At 40.0% G+C, this 18,915-nt stretch overlaps 1 protein-coding gene across 1 annotated transcript; it reads right to left on the bottom strand.

Moving 5' to 3' along the window:
• Positions 1-240: 240 nt before the first annotated feature.
• Positions 241-17,045, bottom strand: tbx21 (T-box transcription factor 21). Its single transcript, XM_079658862.1, has 6 exons — positions 16,214-17,045; positions 6,022-6,176; positions 3,151-3,272; positions 2,737-2,895; positions 2,063-2,124; positions 241-1,777 (listed from the first exon to the last, which is right to left on the bottom strand). Exons 1-6 carry the CDS (start codon positions 16,759-16,761, stop codon positions 946-948), a joined length of 1,878 nt encoding a protein of 625 aa, XP_079514988.1. The 5' UTR covers positions 16,762-17,045; the 3' UTR covers positions 241-945.
• Between the last annotated feature and the right edge of the window lie 1,870 nt (positions 17,046-18,915).

The following is an 18,915-nucleotide window of genomic DNA, read 5'->3' as shown; positions in this document are numbered from 1 at the left end:
AAGTTTAACTGATTAATCGACAGCTCAAACAAAGCTATATCATTATTTATTTATTCTCCTTTTTATACATCTGTTTGTACGTTTTTAGGTGAGATTTTATCATACAGTTTAAACCAACATTTTGATATTATCTGTCTCTGTGTGAGATATATTGGATTGTGTTCAGTTAAAAGAATCAGAATCATAATGGACAGAAAGGATTTGCTATTTCCGCTGTGGTCGCTGATTTACTTAGCTTACACACACACACACACACACACACACACACACACACACACACACACACACACACACACACACACACACACACACACACACACACACACACACACACACACACAGCTCAGCGGGGTTGACATAGATTAGGCTTCAGGACATGTGCTAGCTAAATCTTCTTAATCTCTTGACATTGTTCTCTTTACCTCTGCACTGTCATCCTGCAGTTCTTCTCTGTGGACACTGGTGGGCGCTGCACTAAACAAATTGATTTGCAGAGAAGACTGTGAGTGAAATGTATTTTCTGCTCAGAATCATAACGGGAAATGACCGTGAGCATATTGTGAGAGTATGTGTGAAAGGTTGAGGGTGAGAAAAAGGAAGAGACAAGATGGAGCAGAAGAGACCGAGAGAGAGTTTGATGCAGAAAGAACAGACAATACCTGCAGGCGACTGTCAACAAGTAGATATGCAGATCATTTCCCCCCCAAAAAATCTATAGATGTTTCAAAGGCTTAAATCACAGGTCTGTTTGTCTGTATAGTGTTTATGTGACTCTAGGCTAGTTTCCCAGTCACATCCACTTCTGTTCAATTTGACAGCAACCTTGAAAGTTTTTCCTGTTATCATCTGACACTTTTGAGGGGGGACTCTGGTGTTTGTCTGTTCCAGCCCTTCATCAGACCAGTGCATGTTCATGAGGGCGGTGTGGGCAGCCCTGGGAGGTCTTCAGTGAGTGTAGTAGCCATAGTAGTCTGCATCACTGTTGCTGTCCTTCTCGCAGACCTCCCCACTGCGCGGAGGTGGGGAGTTTTCAGTGCTGGAAGTGTACGGCGACACCCTTCTCTTCTTGTTGTCGCCAACTCCGCCCTCATAAAGGCCCGAGTCGGCCGAGGCCGCTGATTTCACAGAGGGCGGCTCCAGCCAGGGGTCCTCGGACACCACCTCCACAGTGTCTTTGGGCTTGTCCTGCAGCAGGGCTGGCTGCAGAGACTCCAGGAGCGAGGGCGGGTGCAGTCTGGGGTTGCCAGGCGACGTAGAAGAAGATGAGGACGATGATGAGGACGATATGGGTCTGAACCAGCCCAGGCTGGGGCCGGGCTTACTCTGGTGGCTGAGGTACTGAGGGGTGGGCCGGCTGGTGGGCCGGCTGGTGGTCCAGCCCGCCGGAGTGGCTCCTGATACAGACACGCTCGTAGATGCAAAAGGGAGGTCTGGGTAGTAGCTGAGGGCATGGTGAGCGGAAGTCTGCAAGGGGAAGGGTTTGTAGAACCCGTTTCCAGAGAAGTCCCCCTCGTAGGAGGAAGTGAAGTCGAGACGATTGGTGGCCACACCCTGCTGAGGCGGTAGGTACCAGCGGCTGTGAGGACCCGGGCTGGAGGACGGGTCTTTGTGCTGCTGGCCCATACCGAGGGGCTCGCGGCCGTAGAAGCGGCTCTGAGGAAGAGGGCTCATGTACTGCTCAGAGAGGTAGCCTTGGGGGTAGCAGCTCCCTGGCAGCAGCTGCTGGGTCTCAGTAGGGGAGGGGGTGAGGCGATCAGAGTCGGGAGGAGCATACAGCCTAGGCAGGAGGGGAAGAGACGAGAGTGTGAGAAGAGAAGAAAAAATAAGGTGTTATTTCCTGCCCAAACCTCAAACCATCTATCAAACATCTCACAGCCCCTCACACCCTCACACTGCAGCACGCTCGAGCAGAATTGCACCTATTCTAATATTTAAAGGGAAACACTTAACATGCACCAGCAATAATTTTGCAAAGAAAATGCAAGGTTCAATAAACAAGGCAAGTACAAGAGTAACTGTATGTTGTTTCCCCAAATCTAGCTTTTTTAAATAGTTGACTTACGTGTCGTAATTGTCGCGGAAACCTTTAGCGAAGGGGTTATGGTCTATTTTCAGCTGAGTGATCTGTGTAAGGAATAGGAGGAGGGCAATGAGAGAATGTAGGCTTAGCACAAAAGAGAAGGAGTGAGCAACCACACAAGAGAAACAAGTGAACAGAGACAGAGGAGGTCATTCAGTAATAATTAATGAGGATAAAAGGCAATTGGAAAGTTTATCTTTAGAACACACCATCATACAAACAGGACGAGTGTATGCTTTGGATTACAGTAACTCTTACACAATGTATTTGAACCGCTGTTATCGATATATACAGCACATATTGTGGAGCTACATCAGGTCAAACAAGGTGAAGTGACTTTTAGTTGAACTTAGCCACTGTATAGTAACTGCTGTGAACACTTACAGTAGATTGTAGGATTGTTAATAAGAGTGTGTGCATTTTCGATGCGCACATGCATTAACCAAAGCTTCTATTTAAGCATGACTGTAACATGAATCATTGAACTCTATATATAAATAAATGGTGGAGAAGAGATGCTGTTGTGAATTCAGTAGATCTTGCAATAAACAAGTGTGGAAATTAAATAAATGAAGTTTCCCTAATCGTAGGTAAATCCGTGTCAGAGTGGATTTAACATAAATTCACAATTACAAAAAACTACGAATAAGACTTACATCTGCATTTTGATAAGCGGTGACAGCGATGAACTGATTCTCGGGGAAGATGAAGGTCTGAGTTTTGGATGAGAGGAAGGGGTCTTCAGAGCCGTCCTCCTTCACCTCCACGATGTGAAGGCGAGGCTGGTACTTATGGAGCGACTGGAGCACGATCATCTGAAGAGGAAAGAAAGGTATTTTTTACACCTTTTGACAGAAAATAAATTATAATCAAACAGGAAATGTAAGGAAAACAGAGAGAAAATAAGGCATTTGGCTGGATCAAACCAAGTGTCCAAAGAACCTAATACTACTAATCTTATCTGTGTATATTTCAAAAGACACAAATCAGTGGTCTGTTAATATCATGCATTGACACAGAATTATGAATGAAAAGACAAAAGGTGGAAGGCAAAGAACAGGAAACTGTACCTGTCCAACATTATTGGTGCTGCCCTTGTTGTTGGTGAGCTTGAGTTTGCTGAAGGACACTTCCTGTCTCATCCAGTGAGCTCCTGTGTTGGGAGAGTCAGGGTGCGTGTACATCCGGTTTCCTGTAAGTGCAAAAAAACACCATGAGCAATATGTATTACATTTTGAGAGTATTTTTTTTGCCCATAACACAGTTATAAACAGTGCAGTTATAAAAACATAATTATTGATCATTTTTGGAAACTTGCATCATTTTCAAAGATAACAAAACATTGTATTGCAATAATTTGTTCTAATTTAAAAACAACAATTTTCAAAGACACAAGAACCGGATAAAAAAAAAATTCAAAAATAATTCATTAAAATTGAAATAAATAAAATAACAGTAAATCAATGATAATAATTATAATTCTGATAATTAAAATAAATTGGAAATATATATGTCAATTTCAAAAGCTGTAAATAATGAACAAGTTATTTGATGCTAATATTTTTCCAACACAATTCATCGCTCTTCTTGGTTGATCAAGTTTAAAGGGTGGAATGTGAGGAGCTGTTTTAAAAACAGTCCATTATGTGACCTACAATCAAATTCATCTCATTGGTTAAAATGCCAGTTTCCATCCCTTTTATATTTAATAAATATTCTTATTGCAGGATATTATCACAGCGACATGATGTCTCACAGCCTTACCACAATGGCCTTGCTAACCTTTTACGATCAGACCACATAAATGAACTATTAAATATAATTGACAAAAGTTGTTTTACCACAGTTTCCACAACTGTAGCACATCAGCAGTCACCTTTACCCAACACATGGCATACGTGTGACAACACCCTGTACTTTCTCTTTTATTTCTATAAATGTGGCTAATCCTCAATCACACACAACATTTAATCTTGTTTGACTATTGTGTTTTTTTCTACGAGGTGTGAACAGGAAGAAATAGTTGTTAAACGAAGAAATAGTTGTTAAACAGACGAAGAGAGAACGGGGAGAACGTAACATGGATTGAAGCAGAAAACTGCTATGAAATATCATCTATCTCCAGTATGCCATCTTTTCATGGGCTAAGAATATCCCAAATACTTAATTTATAAAACTGTAAAGAAACAATAACAGGTAAGCAAAAACAAAAACATGGGAGATGGAAGAATTTCATTGGGCAGCTTCTAAATTTGAACATTAAGAAGCAATGTTGATACAAAATCCTGTAGATTCATTTCATAGACAATTTGCGATCAAGATACATAAAACACAATTTAATTCTGATTGACAAACTTTCTCAAACCTAATTTTGCATGTCTGTCATGCAACAATAGTTATTAGCTGACATATGTACTGATACAATACATATGCAATAACTTAATATTGGCCAATATATAATATATATGTCTGGCTCTTTTTGAAACTTGGTACATCGAATAGGCCATGTTTTATGGAGCTGATAACATCTGCACTAAGGCCCATAAAGCTTTTTTTTTATTTAAAGAGGTGGAACTCTTTAATGCTAACGTTTTTTTTAAGCTAAATGCACTCTTAAACTTGATTTATTTCCAATTTATTTGAAGTAATTGATGCTTCTTTCCCCACCGTCTTATCCAACACCAACTTTCACAGTCTCTGTCCCTCCCTACACCCCCCCTGGACGCCATTCTCCATCCATCCACCAGATGCCCTCAGACTTTTCCGACCTGTTCCAGTCACCTGACTCTCTACTTCACCTGCTCACCTGTTTCCACTCTCCCTCAACAGCCCTGCAGTATTTAACCGGCTTATTTCCTCTTGTTCCTGCTTTTTGTTTCCTGTGCTCAGAGGTCAGGTTATTTTCACTGCCAACCTGTTGTCAGCCTGTAAGCCTGTTCCTGACCATTTTCTTGAGTAAGTTTCCCTTAATCCTATCTGCCAGCCTGATTTTGAGATCTCCACCCATTGCTGCTGAAATTCATTATCGTATAACCTACATGCATGCAGTAAATTCATTTGTTTCTTTACCTTTTTTTATTATTTATAGCTGTAAAATATGAAGGAAGGTGACCTAGGTCTTAATGGCCTACAAAACAAATGTCCAGTGAATTTAAGCCGGTATAATCTACTATAAAGTGACAAAAATGAACTCATAATTACTAAAAATGTTTTCATTGGACATTGATTACTTCATAAGGGCCATCATTTAGACAAAATTGTAGCCCATTTAGCTTTAAAGGAATATTTACCCAGCAATGCATACTTTCTGAATTGCTCACACAATCTCTGCAGGATGTCAGAAGAAGCTGTTGACCTCAACAACAGAAAATAGAATCTCACACATGTCCACAGAAACCTCTCAAACTACTTGTGCATGGTGATGTAGGTTGGTTACAATATTGCTAACTAAACCACTTCCTCAAAAGATTCTTCAATTTTGCATGCAATAAGTTGCATGCTTCCGATTATTGATTGTTAAGGGAATCTGCTCCTCAGCTGGTTGTAGATCATATACTTTTGTTAGAAAATGCAGAGAAAAATGTGAGCACATCTTTTTTTTGTCCATTTATGGCTATGGAGCTAAGTGTCCGATTTGTTAAGTTCATACAATTGGCATAAGTATTAGGTAAAACATAAACAATCTTTGCAGCTTTAAACATTTTTTGGCCTAAAATACATCAACTTAAATTATGGATAACTTAATGATCAATTATTGTCACTTTAATTCAAGGGATGTCAAATCGATAAAAAAACAAACAGAGAACAAATTTTCTCGGTGAGTAAAAGTACTTAAATCTTTAACTTAATTAAAGCAAAACCACATTAAGGTAGAAAACTCATAAAAAAAAGCAGCAATCCATTGAATTTCATTTATTATCCTGTGTTTTGATTTAAAGTACCTGGCATGTTGCCCTCCGCTTTCCCACACTGGACCCACTTGCCGCCCTGGTACCTCCAGTGGTGCTGATCCGCCAGAACCACGTCCACGGAGACGTTATAGTGAGCAGACGGGTCCAGAAGACTGATGTTGAAGCTCAGGAAGGGGAACATCCTCCTGGATAAACACACGGGGAGAAACAGGATTAATCATTTTTAGCATGTATCATTATTTGTTTGTTTTGGTATTGCAAAGGAAAAAGTTACTTGACCAATCAACCAATATTTGTTTGCATTCATTTGCATGACGTTTGTCTCCTCAACTGCTTCAAAGAAGAGAAGAACATGCATGGACTCAACATGAGGAACAGCTCAGGGCAATATTTCCCATTGGGAATTGAATGCTCAAAGTACATTTATGGGAATGTAAAATACATGTACGACCACTACTAGGAGGATTTGACCTACTGAAATTGAGCAGTATTTTTTATTTTATTTAAATGGGACTTTTTCTCTGCCTTGAAAGACCAAGAACGATGAAAGAATTTTAGAAGGCGTGCTTACAAATTGCAAAGTCAAAGTGATTCACGGTGTCAAATCTGAAACTATAAATGCAATAGTGCAAGCTGTTTCAGGAGAACTGTTCCATAGCTGACATGTTTATCGCATTGATGTCCTTTTAGATTAGTAAGCTTTATTTGTGCAGTTTGTCCTTATTTTAGCACCTAATACTTTAAATCACTCTCCATTACCCCAACCCACAGTACCGAATATTTAGTAAATCCGTTCAAAATTTAAAAAGTGAAAATGAAGTTGCACTTAATGCCAAATGCAAAAACAATCCAGTGAATGGATATTCTACAATCTTGAAAGAATAGTATTAGAAGGAAAGCAGGGAAGTGATTTCCTCTAGCAAGAGTTTAGTAGAAATGGACGAGAGGTGGAGGGGATGGCTGACAGTGGTGTGCGAAGGTGAATATTTAATACTGCTGTTAATAAAAGATGCCACCACAAGCTGTTCCTGATTGCTGGAGCTCTTTACATGTGAACTTATTTTGAACACTGAAGCCTTCAGTGAGACGAGGTAACCAGGAGGTCAGGGCGTCCCCGGGCACTGCGGCAGAGTGAAGAGAGGCTGGGTTAAACCAAGAGCAAAGGAGACTTTTTGTATATTTACTCATTTGCATTGTTGCTGAGAGGATAAAGAGCTCTTTTGGTAAATGAGAAGCTAAAGCTACCAACCTATTAGCTCAGCATAAAGACTGAAAACTAATGCCCTGACTGGGGTTATCTCTATGTGCCATGGTCTTGATTTGAACTAACATTGTAAGAAATTGGTTAGTGAAGGTGAATCTTAGATCGAATTGCAAAAAAACAAATTAAGATGGATGTTTAGAGTGCAGTTTGAATGGTAAAAATCCATTCCTCACAGTGGTGTAACATCCGTCGGCTATAAGCGGAATATTGAGAACATTTCCAAATACGTTCTTGAGATCATAAATCACTTTTTTATTGTGTCATATTACGAAGATATCAGCTTGATGGACATAGGTCCCTCGGAACATGGATATGTTTCAGGTGGCTTTGTTGAAAGGGAAACAATGCAAATAGTCTGCAGCCATACAGTAGCCAGTAGACTATGAGAGGGAGTATTAGAGGGACTATTTGCTGGTTCTTCTTCAGCTTAGTTGGCAGTGCATTGAGCTAATGCTAACATCAGTATGCCAACATGCTCACAATGACAATACTAACATTCTGATGTTAAGCAGGCGTTATATTTGCCATGTGAACAGTCTTTGTTTAGTGTGTTAGCATGCTAACATTAGCTAATCCGCCCTAAGCCAACAGTAGAGCTGATGCTCATGGGAATACATTAGCTTAATTATGTTTGGATATACTGTATGTATGTCTCTGGAATTTTCCCATTAACCAATATTGGATACATAAAACAAATTGGCCTGATGGGGCGAGAGGAAAAAAGGATAACCTACGTTAGAATGTATCTTGGATGGATATCTGTGCCATATTGTAATGCAATCCATCTTTTGTGTACAAAAAAATCAAAAAGATTCAACCTGTGGGTGGGGCTATAGCAGTGGTTCTCAAAATGTTTTGGTTGGTGCAGCCCCCATTTATTATTCATTATCCAGGTCCCTAACACCCGCCAACCTCCCCCCATCAATTAAAATGGAGGCTAAGTGTTATTTCCTGAACATTAAGTCTCATAATAAAACATATCATTAAATGCATAGTAATAGGTTTGATTAAACTACACAATAGTAATCTTCTCATTTAACTCTGAAAGAGAACAAATAAGGGTACTTCCCAAGATAAACTTGGCTCAGTGAATGTGGACTGATTAACTCACTTCATCCTCTATGTATTTGCATTTGAACTTGCGCTGCACTCTGGGTCTATATGATGTCCCCTGTGTGTAATAAATCAGGGCAACATGTTTGACATTTGGCCCAGCTGTTTGACACAGGCTAATAGCACCTGAGGCTATGGAGCATTTGTGTGATAGGCAACCAACACCACCACTGAGTTGCTACAGTGCATGGCTAAATTAGTCAATGAGTGCAAGGACTGTACACAAAAGAGAAAAAAAACGTACTTTTCAGAAACGCCCTTTTCTTTCTTTTAAAACGTGTTGCTTTGGGTGGAACAGATAGATAAGATCTTATGTTTCCAGTATTTGATCTCTTGATGGTTTGTAAAACAGTGTAGATTTCTAAAAATAGTTCCGTTTGAAAATGCAGGCAACGCCAATGTTAAGAAGCGAATGTTGGCAGTTTAGGCAAACTACAAACACTGTGATCTCGCACTGTCTTCCCTGAAGCAGTTTGGTTCAGTGGTGTAAATACAAGGGAGGTGTGAAGAGACACTTATCCCTCCTGTTTGATAGCGTTTGATAAAAAACTACAGATAAACTCTAGATAAATAATTGGCACTATTGAAACACTACTCAGCCCAAAAAATCCTCACATACTTCCTAAAACATTAACACTGCTATCCAAAAAGTCGAAAGATTATTTATTTTTGATTGTCTTAAAGAAAATGGAATGCAAATATCACGATCTTTGCATGCATACTTTATTTGTTTCTTTGAATTTGCCTTGTTCATTCTAATTTGTGACTTTTTTTTGGACTTTATTCTGAACAGTGCCTTTGAATGACAACATGTGGAAAGAACACACACACACACACACACACACACACACACACACACACACACACACACACACACACACACACACACACACACACACACACACACACACACACACACACACACACACACACACACACACACACACACACACACACACACACACACACTGGTAAGACAAACCCTGCCCTGAGCGGTCCCAGTTGGGTCTTTCTGGCTACATGGCGAGTCCAGTTTAACAATCAATCATAGTTCTGGGTGAAACTGAATCGTGGCAGCATCTCTTCACTGGCTCGCAAAGAACAGGTGAAAGGTCTCCTCTTCCACTGCACAGTTTAATACAAGTGAAAACAGAAACTCTGCTGTTCAGTGTATGAATGGATCCACCCGCCTACACTGTGTGAAAGTCATCTAGAAGGAAGATGAGTAGTTATCATTTTTGCTTCGTTGATATTGTCGATTCACTAACACTAAAGCCTTTTATAGGAAATCAGAACTTGGCAGGGGGAAACCATAGAAAACACAACACAGAGAGGTATTTGCATGCGAGGGCGGCACTTGATGCACCAAATTTAGAGAGGGAAGCTGAAAAACGCAGTTAGTGGTTGTGGCGTGGTAAAGAAGCATACAGTCGCTTCATTGCCTTCTGATTAGTTTGACACACAGTTTCCACCTCAGAGAAACCGTTTTGCTTGTTTGCAGTACATTGATGCACAAATCCACTTGACTAGCTTGAGCACAAGTAGGAATCAAACCTGCAGCTCCACAGCAACCAGACAGACTCCCCAACCAACCTGCCAGGGTGCTGCTCTGATTCACTGGAAACCTTGACAGTAATGAAAACTGGCTGGCACTGTGATCCAGGTGTTTGTATACGCACATGAATACTCATAACTGTAATCTTTTCATCAGAGCAAATACCAAAGAAACAGACGAGTGTGGTGAACCAGCCAGTAATACAGAGAGAGACAGTACCGCTGGTGGTGACGTTTAAGAGCAAATCAAAATAAACTGAGTGGATGTTGGAGAGAGAGAGGAAAGGGGGGGAGGGTTTGGGTAGAGAAAGAGCGCGGGAGGGGGAAACAGAGGTTAGATAAAGGGAAAAGGAAAGAGCAGAGGGTGGAGCGAAGGGGGGGAGGTGGAGGGTTTGTCCTGGGGATGCACGGCAGAAGAGGAGAAGAGGAACTAGATATTCACCAGGGAGAGGACTTTTCTACATGAGTGCACCCGCTGATTCATCCAGACAGGAGTTCAGGTCCAGTTTTTGTCACCGTGCGTACGCTTGATCATCTGTGACGAAAACATGCCATTCTACAGCTGCTGCCGGACACAAGCACTCTCTAACAGACACTCCTGCTTCTCTATTGACCTATTGCAGAGGAACTCAGTGCCTAACATTGGTAAAATGTAAATGTTGTTGTACAGGATGTCATTTGATAATGCTGATTTCATGGTTCATGCTTCATAAAGGATGATGCTGGTGTTTTGTCTTTCTCTTATCTAGAAATCTGATTGAAAGACCAAAACCAACAATCTGTTTGTCTCTGTCTCAATACTTCCCCCTGGTGCCTCAACATCATTTGTAAATAATAATAAAATAGGAATACAATACAAATGTTTGTTAATTTGTATTAAGGTTCATCAACAGCTGGGCACTGTAGTACATTTATTTTTGGACTATTTTCAGCAGCGGATTAATCCACATTTGTTGATCCAGTAAGTATTTGTGGAAGCAGGTCGGTGTAGGTGGGATTGAGGCAAAAATAAACGGTGTGCGTGTTCATGGTAATGAAGAAATATGTCACCAAGTGCAACAGTGGCTCATTGATGTGTTTTATAGTTTCGGTACAGAAACAGAACTCTGTGAGACAGAGGAAGAATATTTTAGTCTTTGATGCACACGCAATACTTGTTAGTCGGATCAATATATTGTTTTGTTGACCAAAAGTAAAAAATTCTAACTCATAGTGAGAAAAATTGTCGTAATATTTGGAATCTAAATAATCACAATTAGCAGTTTATTTTCAGTCCTCTCAGCCTCCCATGTTTTAAATAACCTTCTTTGGAAAACAAATATTGAGGATCCCGCTGAAAAATAACAAGTTGAGGGCCTGTGGCTCAAGCAGCGGTGGGTTTCACCACTTGATAATTAGAAAATTATTCAAACAGTAAGAGGAAGAAGTCATTTAGCTATTAGAATAGATTGCTACTAGATGTTTCTGCGAAAAGCTCCTTATGCTCACATAAACAGCTGAACAGGAAGTGACAAGTCATGCTGCTAAAACCTTGAAATCGTTCCACTTCTGCTTTTATACAGAAAGAGTTAGTCCACAATACTTCCAAATATTCCTTTTAATAGTACCTTGCAGTACTTTTGATAAGAAATATAAGGATTTCTGATTGTCCTTGTTAAACATTACTGCATTACATATTGAACATAAAAGAGAGAAGAGACCCACTCCTCCTTGGTGATTTGAAGTGATCATTTCCAAAATGTGACATACTTGGGAAGCATATTTGATTATTTAATGATTATTAAATTATAGTTTTACTTTGTAGGACCTAACTAAGCAGTATCAGTCCATTTATTTAAAAAAAACCATTCTTATTGAAATCATGTATATTACATTACGTTACTTGTCACTTATGAAACGCTTTTATCCATAGCAACTTACAAACATTCAATACTGTGGGCCATCCCCACAGGAGCAATTGTGGGTGAAGTGTCTTGCCACAATATAAATAGTAAGTGATTATATACGTATGTAGGCCAAAACCAGAAACTTCAAGAATTAAAATTCAGCTTTTTCAAGAAAAATTTGCTCAAAGCAATACTTGTAAAAAGTCCCTACTGTTCTTGGGAGCACAATAAATCAAAGGATTATTTCCTCTCTGAAAAACTACCAAACATCAGACTGATTTGTGTCACAGTTTGGACTCAGTGGAGCGGAGAGAGCAGATGAGCATGAATCCTCTTAGTCTGAAGTTTACCTCTGCATTATTTCCCTGAAAGATTTTTGCAAAAGAGAGAACTTAGTATGTCTTATCTCCTTCCTTTATCACAGATGATCATGCAGAACTTTGCCAGCATGACTCGTGACTTATTGTCTTTTCAATCATTTTTCAGAAGTTTTTTGACGTTGATGATATGCCAATAGTTCTTAGTGGCTTTACGCTTGTGAAATTAATCACCACTCAACTGTTCTGTCCTTAAAATTACCCTTTAAAGGGGCCCTATGATGCTTATTTACAGGTTTCATATTTGTAGTTTGTGCCTTTACTATGACATGTTTACATGCTTCAATGTTCAAAAAGCTCTTTATTTTTCGTATACTAGCGAGATTTCAGTCTGCTCTGATTGGTTAGCTGGCAGGCTCGGTTGTGACAGCTTATGGCGCTTTTCCACTGCAGGACCTAGCACGGCTTAGCACAGCTTAGTTTGGCCTTGGTAGGCCAGGCTCACTTTAAGCTGCGTTTCCATTACAGTTTAGTAACTGGGGTAGTTAGTATAGTAACGCAGTGTAGGCGGGGCGATCGGCTGTTCGGCGGACGGAGCGGCGCTGCGTAAAACTGCCGTGACGTCATCTTCAATGCGAACCACAAAACCAAAACATCCGCCGCTAGCTGTTAGCACTCAGAGCTCAGAGCTCCTCATATCTGTTCAGAAACTAGACAAAAGTTAAACAAGTACAAACCACAGACGGTCTGTGTCATGGTGAATAAAGTCGTTGGTTTATTTATGTCTGTAGGCCGTTGTTGTGAGTGTGGACGGAGCATATACAACGTTAGCTTAGCCTGATTGATCCGATCTCCATTCAGAAAACACGCATTTTAAAAGGTTTTTCGCCTGCCGTCTTGTCTGCAGACCGGTATCAGTATGTTGTTACTTCGGCATCAGTGTGAAACGTGTATTACAATTAAATCACGATAAAATATGTTCATTTTGTTGTAGTTGTAGCCCCCTTGCCAGCGATTCTCTCTGACCATTCAGCAGTTGAGTGTTTGCGTCACTAGTTTAGCATATTCAGCCTGGTTGTTGGCCCGGATAAGAACCTCGATTATGGAGGGCCAGAAAAAAGGTAAAAAGGTAGCCCTGAGCCGGAAAAGCAAAAAAAAACGGGCCACCGCTTAAACCGTGCTACGTGCTGCAGTGGAAAAGCGCCATTAGAGATGTCCCAATAGAAGCATGGGAGTGATGTCACTATGTTACGGAAGAACACAACGGAGTGGGAAAACCCAAAAAGGCACAATAGGACCCCTTTAAATGAATGTGCTTCTTGTAAATCATGTTTGGGAGAAGTTGGTCTTCTTGACTCACATCCAAACTATAAGCATACCCCAGGTGTAGTTTGGGTGAAACATATGAACGAGGAAAAAAGCTTCACTTTCTCTTTTCAGTTTTAGTCATTTGATTAACTTTATCACTATTTCAGAAAATCCCATGATTTTGCCTTTGAAAAACCTCTTTCTGCTTTTTTCTGTCTTTATTTCTTCGTCCTGTGGACAACAGAAAAGTACATGTTTACATCAAACTAAATGCCCTTCTAGACGTATGCAGCCTCGATGAACTCTGCCTTGGTGCATGAGTCTATAACAGCAGCGCCTGAAATGGCATCATCTAGTGTGGTGATATGAATTTAGCTCATGAGAAACACAGATGAATTCGGCCCCCTTCGCTACAGGCCATGAAAATGTCTCTAGATTTCAAAGCCCATGTGTGGTACATGAGCGAAACTTCAGAGAGATCTGTCAGGCGATGTACCCAGCGTCTAGTGCAGGCTGAAAAAAAGAGAATCTAGTCTTTTACTTCCTGAACTTCAAAGGGGCCTCACTTTCTCAGTGTGGCCATCTAAAGGCTCAGTGGTGTTTGACCCATCTCTATACTTCTCTCTGGACCTTCTTTCACCTTTTCTCCTACAGATACAGGGGTTTTGATTAACATTGCAGACCTTCAGACTCCTCTCTATAAACCACAGCAAAATTATTGTAGGAGCCTGAACCCCAGGATAAAAATGTAAGGAGGATATCGCTTCTTATATTGAAAACTTCTTGTTTTTTGCACTGCTGAACTTCAAAATCGTGCAGAAGTTTTTTGTTTGTTAAAAGACAAAAAAGGCCTCCACGAATGTTTGGGCTTGGATGGCTGCAGTTCTGCATTTGATCGAGGGATTGAAGAGAAAAGGGCGAGAACATTTTAGAAATGTTCGTAACATGAGGTTTGTGGTTTTTACGCAATATGACAATTAGCATTTTATCAAAGGTGGAAGGATGACACCTCCGCACCCATTTCCCCGATCCTTTTGTTTTTGCCGGAGAGTTGGTACACTTTTGCTTAGGTGTGTGTGTGACTGTGTATGACTGTATGTGAATGCATATGTGTGTCTTTAAGGGCAGCTTTTTAAGATAGAAATAGTCATCTTTTTTCTAATTATTGTATTTGAGAGCACACTGGCATGATCTCACACACACACACACACACACACACACACACACACACACACACACACACACACAACAAACACACAAACAAAATACAATAATGGTCATTTCTTGTATACTCCATGTCGCAATAAAGACACAAGGCATTATCAGCATGTATTCAAGCCTTTGAAAGAAAAGATGGATGTAGTATCTTCATATTTTAAGAAACTACATCCTAAAAACTAAAACGCCATGTAACTGCACTCAGAATAGCTCTCATGCAGTTCAAAGGGGAATATTTTTCAACACTGTAACATAATAGCTTTTAGAAAAACCTGCATATCATTTTTAAACTAGAACAATTACAAAAAGCTGTTAAAACAACAATTAAAAATACACAATTTATTTGGAGCAATTATTTAATTAAAGGCCGATACGTGTGTGTACCTACAATGGAAATATCAGTGTCCTATGTGACAGCGCACTTGTTTTCTGATCATGAGAAACCCATGGCCTGAAACCTTCTGTCAAACACAAGTGTAGCATATTAGTGAATTAATGCTCATCGACAGGCCACATCTCAATGCTCAGTGACCCGGAACAGGCCCGCTCAGGGCTCCGAATCCTCGCAGACCCGGGTGCTTGTTTTTTATCTCAATGTCAGTATCATCATCTCTACATCCGCCTACTCGAGATATCGCGCCGAGGTTTAACAATCAGAAAGTTGGTTTCTCACTTGATCACATCGCCTTTTTAAATGAGCATCGAGAAGCCATAACAGACATAGTTTTTTCAGACTGATTTCGATAAAGTCGATCCTAATGTAAAAATCACCGGGTATTATTGCAAAGTAGGCAGCCTGCCTCCCGGGAGTAATGAGGAATTAAAATACACCACTTACGCAACACATGTAATAGGCTATGTATTGATTTGCCTCTGGATTAATTTCCCCATGTTTTTTCGGGGTCAAGCAAATGTGTCAAAAGGTTTTCCAGCAACTCAGCTTGCAATTGCTATGAGCTCAATGACTTTTGACCAAAGCCTTTTTTGTTGACGATTAACAAATAAACACAAAAGAAAAGAAGAATAATAACAAATTGTATATTGAAGTTTACTGAAATAAAATGTTAAGTAGGCCTAAGCATTTTTATTTTGACAGGACTATCCATGTATATAATTTACTGTAAGCGTTTTCCATTACGGCTCTTATGTTAACTAGCTTTTGCGCAAAAGGAAAGCGTAAATCTATGATGCTAAACATGTTCAGACCGAGGTGATTCTCATCAAATAAATAACGTAAAGCTGCCAACAGCTCCGTCACCTGACGGCTGATGGGGATGCCTGCAAAGTAAACGGGAGCTAAATGATGAGTGAACCCTGACCTCCACTCAGCACAGACAGCATGACAGGGGTAATTTATTTAGTTTTCAAGTTCAGTTGTATAGGAAGCTGCAGTGTTGTGGTATGTGTTCTTCCACAAGATAAGAGTAGTGGTGGAGTGAATTTGAAAGTGTAAAGCCAAGTAGTTTTTAAAATGTCCTTAACCTATTTAATCAAATCTGATAAGAGAGGGTACTATTTTGTTATTTTGGGAAAAAAGGTGATAATTTTTGTCTGTCACTTACCTCCCCTGTTTGGTGATTATCATCTCGGTTTGGAACTTGTGGAACTTGGCCCATAGCGGGTAGTTATTGAGCAGAGCCTGGGTCTTCCCGCACACCTGTAGCCCAGGTAAAGGGTAGAGAGACGGCCGCTGGTAGCCGTGCTGAAAGCTGGCCGTGTAGTTCTCCGGGGAAGGAGAGTACAAGTCTTTACCGGCTGTAGAAAACCCGTCTCCCGCCACGGAGATGTACCCCTGCACGGCTCCGCTTCTTGGCGGCGAGCGCACCCCGCCGTACGGGCAACTACCGAGGGGCTGTGCGTAAAACCTGCCCGGTTGCGCTCCGTACCCTCCCACCGCCTGCTCCGAGTGGTACGGCAGAGCCAGGGTGTCCTGCCCGCTCTGAACAGAGTCTGGGTAGTAAAACCTGGCGTCCTGGATCCCCATTTTAAACTCTGCTAGATCCTTGCCGCCGCGGTGGAGGTGACTGCCGATGTCCGTGCTCTTTCCGAAAGTTTGCGTTTCAGTCCCATTCAACATGCTGAGGTAAAGGTTGCCACCTATGCCGCCCATTAGCAGCCCCGCTCCTGGTCTGTGCGTAATGTCATAAGGCTCCGCTGTTGCGTCCAGTTCAATAAGAGCATGCACAATAAATACAAAGCACAAAACAACAGTGTGGACTGTTATTCTCAGCAGCGCACAGACATGCCACAACTTGTTAAATGCAGTGTCTCACTCGGTCAAAGCATTTAAGTGATCAGCTCACACCGCCTCATTAGGATATCTATCTATACACTTTGTTATTATCTTGTCTTATTTTGACGCGTGGAGTCGCTACTAGTGACTCAAACACACGCTCAGTTTTTCTAACCTATGATATATACATTTTGTAAGTGGTCATATTGTGGAGGTGTGTCTGATGTGGAGGGAGGACGTGATAGGCTCCAGATATGAAGCCTTCCCCCGATCACACATCACACACACTGCCCTTAGAAAAAAGGAAGTAAGTTGCTCTAAACATCGAAGAATCATATTATTTAAAAATAAAAACACAACAGGAAATAACATACAAAAAAATAACTGATGTAATATAACAATTGATTGCCAACAAACTCAATTTTGGGCACAATCTTGTCTATTTTCGTTCTTTAAATTAATAATTAACTTTATCATGATAAGTGTCCTGCAAGGAATTGAATTAAAACTAAACATTATTCATTAGGCCAATGAATCAAATTATTTCTTATAAGACATAACATTAACTTAACTTAATATTAACTGGATATTTTTTCTTTGGGTTCATACGTTTTACGTCAGACCATTCTATGTTGTAAATGTAATTATAAGACGAATGATTAATAATACATTAAAAAAAATTACTTGTTTTTTCCTAATGGGTCTTCCTAAAAACATGGTTTGACACTGTAAGCTTATCGGTTAACACATAAGCGATATATGGTCATTTAATACAGAATGAAACAAAACATCTTTGCCTTTTTTTGTCGCGTGATATAATATGAGTTTTTCTTTTTTTTTAACGCATTTCTTTCACACGTTCGTCCCCGGTGACGGGTTAATACACAACCGGTTATTCTCATTTTTTATATGAATGATAAATCTGTGATTTTTGTTAGTAATGACGAGTAATGAAGCTATGTGAATATTAAATGGCTTTAATTTCCCCTATTAGGCTATAACAGTCGTCACGTGTTAATTTATGAGAAGCATTTTTTAATTTGTATGAATTAAATACACATTTAATTGTGTATTTAATTCATACACAATTAATGTATTGTTTATGAATTAAATACACAAATAAATAAATTCAGGTCATGAAAACATGAAATTAATAAAAAATATGTTTTTATACTTTTCTCACTTTCTTTTATTTGTTTTTGATAACTCACTAGAAAACCCTCTTAGAATGATAATGATGCCAGAAGGGGAAGTTGGTGAGTAGTTCAGCCTCTAAGATAAAAGACATGAGAAGTATCTCCCGGCAGAAATATTATCCAAGACTCAAAATGATCTCACTCCCAGCACAGGCCTATGTTAGGCCCTCAGTATTTACATGTTTACATGGATCTTGGTGTTCGCCTTTATGATTTTCACATGCTTGGTGTTGTTGGTCACAAGTTGCCAGTTGTGGCAGCATCAGGGAAGGTTTCAGTCCCAGGCAAATGTTCATTATTAACTTTCACAAACGTGGTTGTTGAAGCATCATACAGCACTAACCAATCACATATCATTTGATATGGATGAAACAGAAAGGTTTGTAACACAGCAGCATTCTCTGCTCTTTAAAGGTAGGCTGTATCTGTGTGAAAACAAGTAGACATGTCATGTATTTGGTTGGGTTATATACATATGTTACACCAAATCCTTTAAACAATTTTAAACCCAGAGAAATCCATAATTGAGGTAACCCTTTGTTTCATTTCTTCGTCTTTAATGGCGTGGAATAGCCTACCCTTTGAGCATGTGTCACAGTTCTGGTTGTTCGTATATGCTTCCCTAGATTTACTTTTTTTATCCAGTTTTAATGAGTAACATTCCTTTGTAAAACGTTGTATGTCATTTTAAGATGATGAAATATGTTGTTCTCCGGGTGCCTGGATCTTAAGTTCTCAGAAACAAGCCAAGCCAAGGTTAGCATTCAGATTTGTACGAGAAACTGCTTTATTCACATGTTTATTCTATTGAAATAGCTGCATCTGTTTGTTTTTG

The sequence above is a fragment of the Notothenia rossii genome, assembly GCF_949606895.1.
Source record: "Notothenia rossii genome assembly, chromosome: 11".
Classification (NCBI taxonomy): Eukaryota; Metazoa; Chordata; class Actinopteri; order Perciformes; family Nototheniidae; genus Notothenia; species Notothenia rossii.
The sequence above is the reverse complement of the archived record's forward strand: the minus strand, read 5'-3'. Positions and strand labels throughout refer to the sequence as shown.

Bases quoted from the DNA above. Each gene is read 5' to 3' on its own strand.
- tbx21 (XM_079658862.1), bottom strand. From the start codon at position 16,761: ATGGGCGGCATAGGTGGCAACCTTTACCTCAGCATGTTGAATGGGACT. The intron at 6,177-16,213 runs GTAAGTGACAGA...GTGTTTATCCAG, and splicing joins ATAATCACCAAACAGGGGAG to GAGGATGTTCCCCTTCCTGA. The intron at 1,778-2,062 runs GTAAGTCAACTA...CCTCCTGCCTAG, and splicing joins TTCCGCGACAATTACGACAC to GCTGTATGCTCCTCCCGACT.